This window comes from Salmo salar, chromosome ssa29, assembly GCF_905237065.1.
Source record: "Salmo salar chromosome ssa29, Ssal_v3.1, whole genome shotgun sequence".
Lineage (NCBI taxonomy): Eukaryota > Metazoa > Chordata > Actinopteri > Salmoniformes > Salmonidae > Salmo > Salmo salar.
The window spans coordinates 13,365,095-13,375,859 of record NC_059470.1 but is presented as its reverse complement, the minus strand read 5'-3'; the positions used below and the strand labels follow the sequence as shown (position 1 = coordinate 13,375,859).

Here is a 10,765-nt window from a genome sequence, read left to right as displayed (position 1 = left end):
GCCTCTGTCTGACCATCCATGATATAAAAAATGTGAGTTTTAACCGGAGCAAAATATATATGGCTATGGTTTTAACCATGTTTTGAGGCTATACAGTGTTTGTTTACATTTACATTGTTTATTAATATTGGAGTAAAATACGCTTATATTTTGGGTTCTGATGGGGTACGACAGTTGAACTAAGCTCACACGGCATTTAAGTTATATTCTTCAAGAATCAATGTGTATATATCATTAATTTATAAGTCCAAAAATTGAGCAACAAGGATTCTAACTTTAAGTGAAACTGTTTTAATAAGTCAGGACCCCAAGATTCAATAACGTAAAAAAAAAAACACTCTGTAAACCCAGTCTCACCATGATGTGACATCACATTGTTTTATTGTCATTCATTGCAGTACAATATTTTACAGAAGGATGAGTAGAACACGTCCAGTACAATACAGAGCCGACATACAACAGAATCCAGACTCGGGAGAAAGAAGTGATAGCTACGGAAAAAGACTAATGGATGAATGGGCTTTGCTTAGTCTGAACATTCATTTTTCTTGATCCCTCAAGTCAGTCAATATGGAGCTCCGTCAATGACTAAGGCAATCTTGGAAAAGAAGTGTCTGAACAGTTTGGAGCTACTATTAAGACATGCATTGCAGACTACTAGACAACAGTAGCGCCACTCCGAGCATTCATACTTCTGTTCAAGGGAAACCCCTTTGAACAGACACAGACATATCTATGTACACCATATCCTACAGATAAATGACTGGGAGAAGCGCTTTCCCCAAGAGACTAGCTGATAAAAGGCTTGACATTTTAAGAGCAATGAGCATATTATGCAACATCTATACAGGAGTGTAATTGAAATAGGACCAGAGATTTACAGATAGCATAAGAACCAAAACGTCATATTGTTAACAGATGAAGATACACTGAGTGTACGAAACAATAGGAACACCATGACAGACTGACTAGGTGAATCCAGATGAAAGTTATGATCCTTTATTGATGTCACCTGTTAAATCCACTTCAATCAGTGTAGTTGAAGGTGAGGAAACAGGTTAAAGAAGGATTTTTAAGCCTTGAGACAACTGAGACATGGATTGTGTACGTGGGCCATTCAGGAGGTGAATGGGCAAGAGAAAATATTTAAGTGCCTTTGAACAGGGTATGGTAGTAGGTGACAGGTGCACTGGTTTAAGTGTGTTAAGAACTGCAACACTGCTGCGTTTTTCATGCTCAACAGTTTCCCATGTGTATCAAGAATGGTCCACCACCCAAAGGAGATCCAGCCAACTTGACACAACTGTGGGAAGCATTAGAGTCAACATGGGCCAGCATCCCTGTAGAATGCTTTCAACACCTTGTTGAATCTATGCCCCAACGAATTGAGGCAGTTCTAAGGGGCAAAAGGGGGTGCAACTCAATATTAGGAAGGTGCTCCTATTGTTTTGTACACTGTGTATACTGTTCAAGATTGATTAAGAAAAGTTGTTTTTCATATTTTTTTTAAACTTTAAAGCAATCAATAAATTACTAAATCCCACTGCAATAGATCTATTATTGACTTTTGCTTGCTTTAGAATGCATCGGACATCTGTGGACACTAACGCACAATTCAGCTTCAACCTCCAGAAGTATATAATGCTTTTTTTGTGTTGTGTACTATAGTAGTTATATCGTTCAGTAGAACAGTAATTAATTGCTTTCCCCAAAAAATATTCTGGGCTTTATTTATTTGAAACCCTTCACTATTCAACAAAACCCTCCATTCATAATCGCGTTCTCAAATGGCTCAATCGGAGTGGACTATATTCTATGTGTTTAGCTGATTTAGACATTCCTAGGGTACAAGCTGTGGCCCCTCAACACATTCACAAGCTGGTTTTCAGAATAAATGAGAAGTCTAGCATTCTGTTGACACCAACCCAATAGACTGAATCGTTGACTGTCAGGAGTTTTTGTCATTTCTGAAGTTGCGTTATGTTGCTGTGGCGTTATGTATTATGGGTTTTGTACATAGTGGGTTGCCATCACAGGCACTTTGCAAGTCTTTGGCTTACAGAACACTTTCACAGGGAAAACCCTTAAGAGCACTACAGGCTAAAAGAGAGGCATCATCTCATTGCTCGTTACTACTAATGCACGGAGAGTCATTCAGGCTAGCAAAGCACTGTTAGAATGCACTGCGAGTGTGTTTTGGAGACCATTATACACCATTAAAACGTCAACAGAACAAGGTCTGTTCAACGCTAATGCTGTTCATAGAACTAAGCAAAAATAATGAAGTTAACTTAAGTGTTAGCATGTTAACCATGGATGTTGGACGATTCTCATCTTTGTCACCAGATTTGCTCTCTAAGAGCTAGACATTTCTATGGTAGATATTGCTTGGGCTTATAAAACTAGGGAGCCTTTTTATTAAAAAAAAAAAAAAACGTTTTATAGATTATTTTCCAAAAACAACTTCCAAATGTACATTTCTGGAGTTATCAACTATTAATTAAAAGACTGTAAAATAACGTAAAAACATAGCTGTTTTATTGGTTCATCTTGAATGCACTACATCCATCCATTATTGGAAACACCTCTACTGGCAGTACAGTATAGTAGTGGCATTATGGATGATTACATCTTAAGGCATTACAGCCCTTTTAGGCAGGGGACTTATCAATCTTCCACTGCATTGTGGGAAGCTGAACACAGCCGGGTAAATCCATTTGAATTCAATCACTTTTTGACAGCATCTCTTTTGATTTAAACAAAACTTTCCATAAATGTTTGCCCATGGAAGAAGTGGTCAGAAAGAACAGATTTTCAGAAAGATTTAAAACAACAAATATTCCCATTCAAGTCAACATTCTCTGATGATCTTTGAAAGTTGACATTTTCACTTTATTCCCATTTTAGTACATTTTTCTGCCAAAACATAACACTCATCCTGTATGTAACCCTGTACCTTAGAGGCTGCTGCCCTATGTACATAGACATGGAATCACTGGTCACTTTAATAATGGCACACTAGTCACTTTAATCATGTTTACATATGTATATACTGTATTCTCTTATACTGTATTTTAGTTAATGCCACTCCGTCATTGCTCGTCCTAATATTTATATATTACTTAATTCCATTCTTTTACTTTTAGATTTGTGTGCATTGTTGTGAATTGTTAGATACTACTGCACTGTTGGAGCTAGGAACACAAGCATTTCACTACACCCGCAATAACATCTGCTAAATATGTGTATATGATTTTGATTTATTCAAGAGCATGTTGTGTCTCAACCGATGGCAGGCATAACACAAAACCTTAGATGATATAAAATAGGGTCTAAGTTACAACATATGCGAAAAGATAATTGACGTTAAAGGTAAAAAAAAAAAAGAAAAGACATTTGTATGTTTTTAGATTTTTGCCAGAAATGATAAAATATTTGACAACCCTGTTTGTATGCATTTAAATTATTTAAATTTCAACTGATAATTTTTTCCAGTGATGAAGACATGGATGTCTCATGGTATGGTGGAGTTTTCAAAATCAGTCAACTTTGAGCACCTTTATCACTTGAATGTCACTTTCTGAGCACTTCTACAATGGGCAAATATGTATGGCAGATTTTGTTCAAATCAAAAGGGGTGCTGTCAAAAAGTGATTGAATTCAAATGGATTTAACAAGCCATGATGCCTCTGTCATCCAACCGGGGATGCTTTCAGTCCCTCTCAGTCCTGGCCTATCCTAGCCCTCTTTGGGATGATCCACCAATCATCAGGCCCAGTCCCAATCACCACTCATCAGGCTCAATCCTTCAAACCCTCACTGGAGCCAGCCCCTCTGATCCTGGCTGAGTCATCCTGCCTTCTAGCCCCTGTCTTGCTCTGTTTGAGTGGTCAATGCCCGAGGCCCCTCTCTGTGGGCCAGCTTCCGTAGCGGCCCCTTCTCACTGTGTAATCCCAGAGGCCAGCGCTTTGCCCTTGTGTCTGGTGAGCGCGTCCTCAAGGAATCCTGCCAGCTTCCCACAGTCCTCCTGCATGGGGTTGGTTACACAGGGTTTGAGGTTAGAGGTTAGATCATTACAGGTTATTGCAAATGACTATGTCCGTTTGCAATAACATTAGGCGACAAGGATACCTACCTCACTTATGAAGGCGTAGTGAACAAGTTCATTGGCAAGGTCTTTGGAGCTGTCAGCTGAAAGATTCATACAAAATAGTTCAGCCTCATACCACGATATGTAACAAAAACATAATAATGGATATGAAAGTGTCCATTAGAACTCACTCGGAAGGATGTCACAGCTAAGTTGTCGATGGAGCTTGTCTTCCATCTTAAGAAACAGAGAGAGCTAAGGAGAGGACAGGATAGAGGAATATATTTTATCTACACAGAATATACTTATCCCCCAAATGCAATGAGGATCAGAATGGATAAAAAATAAAAGTTGCGATGTAATGTCATGTTATGGCAACTCCAAAAGGCCACGTGACATGGGGGGGGGGGGTTGTACACATTGACACCATTATTTAAATGAAGACGATAGTCAAACTCACATGAGTTTTGGTCCCTTCTTCATTTGACTCCAAGTTACAGTGCATTTGAATCACCTGCAACACACCATCAGACCAACCATCAGTTAGAGTGATACGCGTACTTTAACATGCACTATTCTCTTTAAAGCCCCCTTTGGACAGGACTAGTATTATTACAGACGTCGGTTATGTAATCATTATCTCAGCATGTGCATTATTTCAGAGGAAAATTGCACAGGATTCTTTTTTCATTTTTTTTCATTCAATTTAGTCTACGACGGCAGCCTGGAGTGGAGGTTTTTATATTCTAGACATGAAGATATTTCAACATCATGTCTAGACGATAATAAACTACAATTATAACTTGTGCTTAGCTGCCAAATATATACAGTAACAGTCAAAAGTTTGGACAAACCCACTCATACCAGGGAACATAGTAAAAATAAATAAAAACTCTTGAATGAGTAGGTGAGTCCAAACTTTTGAACGGTACTGTAGGTGTCTCCATAATATTTAAAGTGTAATTATAAGGATTATTTTAGCGATCCACGGTACACGTTCCTCCTAATAAAAACTTGAGCATCGGGACAGTATTTGCTTGAGATGATTGTATGGATGATAAACTTGCTATTTCCTAAAAGTTTAGCTCAGTGGGGAATCTGGGAATGCTCTGCTTTGTCATCTGTTGCCTAATTCATCAACAGCCAGGGTGTCACACCCTGACCTTAGAGATCCTTTTAATTATCTATTTGGTTAGGTCAGGGTGTGACTAGGGTGGGTAATCTATGTTTTCTATTTCTTTTTTGGCCGGGTATGGTTCCCAATCAGAGGCAGCTGTCTATCGTTGTCTCTGATTGGGGATCATACTTAGGCAGCTTTTTCCCACCTGTAGTTTGTGGGATCTTGTTTTGGTAGTGTGCTGTTTAGCCCTACTAAACGTTACGTTTCGTTTGTATTTTTTCGGTGTTCATTTATTAAAGTAAGATGTACGCCTACCACGCTGCACCTTGATCCAATCCTTCCAACAACGAGCGTAACACAGGGTTTAATTAAATAAGATTATAGGCACAAACATTTTTTACCCCAGAACGTCCATTATTCCAGAGTACGATTCAGACAGGATTCGTTTTGTCCAAACATGCCCCCTGTAATTCGTTATTTTTTTCCTAGGCGTGATAATATTTCAACAAGTCCAGGCGATAACGGTCTACACTGACAACTCAAACCATATCAAACCATCTTTGAAATCGTGTCTGCATAATATTTGAATTGAGGAAGTGTGATCATAAATGAATTCCACAATAGACGTCCTAAATGCCCCCCATCCTTCAGATGTGAGCTAAACAGTGCACTTGCACTTGAGATGTGTTTTAAGGCGTTGAATGAGAAAGTGAACTTATCATTTCCAAAAGTTTAGGTAAGCTGTATGCTGCTTTGCCATCTATTAACAGCAAGGGTTACATAAAATTGTAACTTTTTTTTTTTACTTCGGCAATATGAAATTAATACGCACAAAACATATAAATAAAAGCATTCACTGTGAAAGTTGATACATGTAGGGCCTTCATATATAGGCTATGCGCAGCACTTTGTTCAATTTATTGAATCACATTGTTTTCCTGCTAAAATCATGAGCAACACCTTTTTTGTAATTATTACGTTATTACATAATTACGTTACCCGACTTCCACCAGTAAAATTAATCCTGTCCAAATAGGGCTTAACACACACAAACAAATAGACAGACAGACAGACACCTAACCCTCACCTTTCTGCTCTCTGTCTCTTGGGGCTCAGGGGTGGGGGACTTCGCCGTCTCCACCTGTTCGTGGGACAGGGATAGGGCACGGGGTACAGGGTGGGGGCGCGACGACGCAAAGTTCATGAGGGGGTATATTCCATTCCTGAAGAGGGATGAGTCAGAACGATGTCAGGGGCCACAAGGCCATCTCTTAATGACACCCTACACAAAGTCCATAAGAGGCAATGACCAAGGCAGCTCTTTAAGGCTGCATCCTAAATTGCACCGTATTCCCTATATAGTGCACTACTTTTGACCAGAGCCCAATGGGTGAATGGAATTAGCCCTTACTTGACGTCCTCCAGGAACTTGTCCAGCTCCAAAGGAGACACATGGGAATACTTGAGCTGAACGCCAGGCCGGTTGCCATGTTTGATTTCTGCCATTAGACCGTTGGGGTCAAAGGACTTGGTCTTCTCCTCCACACAGTTCTCTGGCAGCAGGTCTGCAAAGAAAGATGGGTAAGGGAGTGTTACATGGATGCCACACCAGTTTGGCATATAGCAAATCAAATCAAAAAACGTTTCCACTTCCATTGTAACAACAGACGTTCAAAGAAATCCCACAAAATCCAATAAAGGATTTCAGTATTTTTCAGTTGTCCCATAACAAAAAGGAAATAACACGTGGAAACATTTTCTCTCTCCCACACAAATGGCTAGCCTGGGTTGCATTTTGTTTGTGCCATCATGCCACTCCTTGTCATGCCAAACAGACTGGTGCCCAGGCAAAGAATTGGCAGTTGTCACTCCACAGATTGCATGCCATGTGCATTGGGGGCTTCAGAGATGGAGACACTCACACTGGTTGCTGATGAGGCAGTGGGCAGCCAGTAGCTTGAGGGAGTGAACCTCAAACAGCACGCGGTGGAAGAGGAGGTCATGGGCTGTGGGACGCTGCTTGGCCTCGTGACGCACACACGACTGGGTAAACTCCTGCAAGAGGGAGTGGAGGTCAAAGGTCAAAGCTATGTAGTGTATTAGTTAGGGTTTAATTAGTGTGTTGGTATCCTTTAAAATGTACATTCAATAAACTTGATTTCATAAGGTGTGGGTTTTAATCAAATGTGTTTTTGCACATTGGCCCACTCTGATGCTTTGCTATATTTGGGCCATGGATGGAAACATGAGTGAGACTGACTCTCATGAGGGGATCCTCCAGAGACTGGCCTGCGTTGGTGATGGCCTCCTTGGACACAACAGCATCTCCATTAGCCTGTATTTCCAGGACAGCCATCTATAAATAAATAAAGAGATTCCATTAAGAAATGAGCATGGGTGTATTATTGTGGTCTCATTGGTGTGATGGCCTCTGGGTGTGTGCTGGTATACAGTCTGTGTGATCTATTAGACTGAGATAGGACATGTGAACATATGAACACAACTCGAACGGCAATTTTTTTAAACTTTCGTTTATTTAGTAAATCTTTTTCTTAACTCTTATTTTTCTTAAAACTGCATTGTTGGTTAAGGGCTTGTAAGTAAGCATTTCACTGTAAGGTCTACACCTGTTGTATTCGGCGCATGTGACAAATACATTTTGATTTGATTTGATACAAAGAGGACAATGTAATCAGGGCTGTGGCGGTCATGAAATGTCAGCTGGTTATTGTCACGCAAAAGACTGCCGGTCTCATGGTAATTGGCCGTTAATTAACATAAACACGTTAAGCATCTCCAGCCCTCCACACATTCATGTGTGCCTGATGTGTCCCTTTGGAACATCTATATTTAAAAAAGTTGAATAAATCAATTTAATATACACCATCACAATAAATTCATTATTTATTTTAGGCAGGTATATAGAAACATTATGATATTAGTATTTATTATGCATTCCCATTCGCTGCTGCCAAGGCAGCAGCTACTCTTCCTGGGGTCCAGCAAAATGAAGGCAGTTATACAATTTATAAAACACTACAATACATTCACAACGGATTTCCCAACACATTAAGTGTGTGCCCTCAGGCCACTACTCTACTACCACATATCTACACCACAAAATTAATGTGTATGTGTGTGTATAGTGCGTATGTTATCGTGTGTGTGTATGCATGTGTCTGTGCCTGTGTCTCTTCACAGTCCCCGCTGTTCCATAAGGTGTATTTTATCAGTTTTTTAAATATAATTTTAAAGCTTGCATGAGTTACTTGATGTGGAATAGAGTTCCATGTAGTCGTGGCTCCCATAGTGTGACTCCCATTGTCTGTTCTGGACTTGGGGACTGTGAAGAGACCACTGGTGGCATATCTCGTGGGGTATGCATGGGTGCCAGAGCTGTGTGCCAGTAGTTCAAACAGACAGCTCGGTGCAACATTTCAATACCTCTCACAAATACAAGTAGTGATGAAGTCAATCTGTCCTCCACTTTAAGCCAGGAGAGATTGACATGGATATTATTAATGTTAGCGCTCTGTGTACATCCAAGGGCCAGCCGCGCTGCCCTGTTCTGAGCCAATTGCAATTTTTCTAATCCCCTCTTTGTGGCACCTGGCACATGACTGACTGAACAGTAGTCCAGGTCCGACAAAACTATGGCCTGTAGGACCTGCCTTGTTGATAGTGCTGTTAAGGCAGAGCAACACTTTATTATGGACAGACTTCTCCCCATTTTAGCTACCGAGTGGCGCAGCGCTCTAAGGCACTGCATCTCAGTGCAAGAGGCGTCACTGCAGTCCCTGGTTCGTATGCAGGCTGCATCACATTCGGCCGTGATTGGGAGTTCCATAGAGCGGCGCACAATTGGCCCAGCGTTGTACGGGTTTGGCCCGGGTTAGGCCGTCATTGTAAATAAGAATTTGTTCTTAACTGACTTGCACAGTTAAATAAAGGCTAAATAAAAATAGAAAATACTGTTGTATCAATATGTTTTGACCATGACAGTTTACAATCCAGGGTTACTCCAAGCAGTTTAGTCACCTCAAATATCATCCGTATGCACTCGGATAGCGAATGGAGGCTGCTTTCCCTCTGGTTGTTTTTCAATCTGGCTGGTTGGCTTCTCCGGTTATTTCACTCCATGCATAAACCACTGTTTGAGGAGCATGCAGCCTCTCACTGCATGACAGGTGATATTCTGCCCAAACTCTGTATGCCATGGCCTCTCCAACTCTGTTCCTGCAGCTACCCAGTGCTTAATTTGGAAAACCAAGCGAAATCTGTTCGGGAACATTGATAGTAACATGTTTTCACAATGAAACATATTTCATTAAACTGTTGACCTCCCCTCTCTCTGCACGCTGGAGAAAGGAATGAAGGAGAGAGAGAGGAGATGGAAACGCATGGTGGTGAGATATTTTGTAGCTAAAGGTCATTTCTCCGCCTATTAATTATGAAAATATTTAAAGAACGCCCTATTAGGCCCTACTATACTTTTAAAATGAAGTGCTTTGTAACACCAAAACTAGTGGCAACTGAGCTGCCACCAACTTAAAGGAGATGAAACCTTAACTTTCCTGGAGTATTGAAACACATCATCCTGAGATGTTTTGAAACATTACATGGTGTGTTGTAACACCACTTAATCAATTGTTGTGTGCCAGGAACTGGGAGCACTACCCAAAAAGATTGAAAACACTATTATGGTGTTTCAAATCCTGTCTAGTTGTAATGTCTGCTTCCAATTCACACACTCAAACATCCCCTGAACGCAGCTCACTCTCCAGATCCCAATCACCTGAACTCTGATCACCTGTTCACACACCTGTATGTCATTATCATACACTATTAAGTTCAGTTCTTTGCACCCCATCATTGTGAGGTATTGTTTGTTTTGTGACACACTTCTATTCGGAGCTCTGTTTTGCCCATAATATACTCCTCCCTTGTATGATAGTTTTTGCCTACCTCACTAACGACGCCTTTTGCCTATTCCCTGCCTGTACTTTAGCCTATCAGATTTCCTGTTATCAACCTATTGCCTGATCTCCCGGATGACGTTACTAGCCTTTTCCCTGCCTGTACTATTGCCTTTTTGGACCCCTGTGTATGACCTTCTGCCTGCCCCTGGATCCAGCTACATGCCTCCTCTTGTGGTCCTCTACAATAAACACCTGCTGCGCCCTGCGCTTCAAACCAGATCTCTGTCTCCCATCGTGTTCATTACACTTGTGCAGAATTAAATCACTTCTTCTGGAGTATTTTCATTGGTTCATGTATCTGATCATTTGCCAGTTTCACCCATTTTGGCAGGCATTGTTGAGCACAGTGCTCAAACCACCAGCAGTAACTGGAGGTTTTACAGTGTTGGGTTGTGAGAATATGAAATATACTTATTCATGTCACTGAGGGAGAGAGGGGAATGTATAACGTTTACATTCTGTCCGGATATGTTATTGTTAGCCATCAGGGATGCTATGGGAGGAGGAAAGACACCGTCTGGTACGAGTCAACATGACAGCCGTGAGTTGGGGAGGTCAGGTCAGATGAAGTGAGGA

At 40.9% G+C, this 10,765-nt stretch overlaps 1 protein-coding gene across 1 annotated transcript in view; it reads right to left on the bottom strand.

Annotated features, from left to right (window-relative positions):
• Nucleotides 1–353: 353 nt before the first annotated feature.
• Nucleotides 354–10,765, bottom strand: part of LOC106590177 (nuclear receptor-binding protein 2) — a 60,055-nt gene continuing 49,643 nt past the window's right edge. Inside the window, exons 10-17 of the mRNA XM_014180874.2 lie at nucleotides 7,471–7,566; nucleotides 7,133–7,265; nucleotides 6,622–6,775; nucleotides 6,298–6,433; nucleotides 4,551–4,604; nucleotides 4,282–4,345; nucleotides 4,136–4,191; nucleotides 354–4,027 (exon numbers count right to left, since the gene is read on the bottom strand). Coding sequence (XP_014036349.1) covers nucleotides 3,941–4,027; nucleotides 4,136–4,191; nucleotides 4,282–4,345; nucleotides 4,551–4,604; nucleotides 6,298–6,433; nucleotides 6,622–6,775; nucleotides 7,133–7,265; nucleotides 7,471–7,566 — 780 coding nt within the window. The 3' untranslated portion in view covers nucleotides 354–3,940. The remainder of the gene's footprint in view (nucleotides 4,028–4,135; nucleotides 4,192–4,281; nucleotides 4,346–4,550; nucleotides 4,605–6,297; nucleotides 6,434–6,621; nucleotides 6,776–7,132; nucleotides 7,266–7,470; nucleotides 7,567–10,765) is intronic.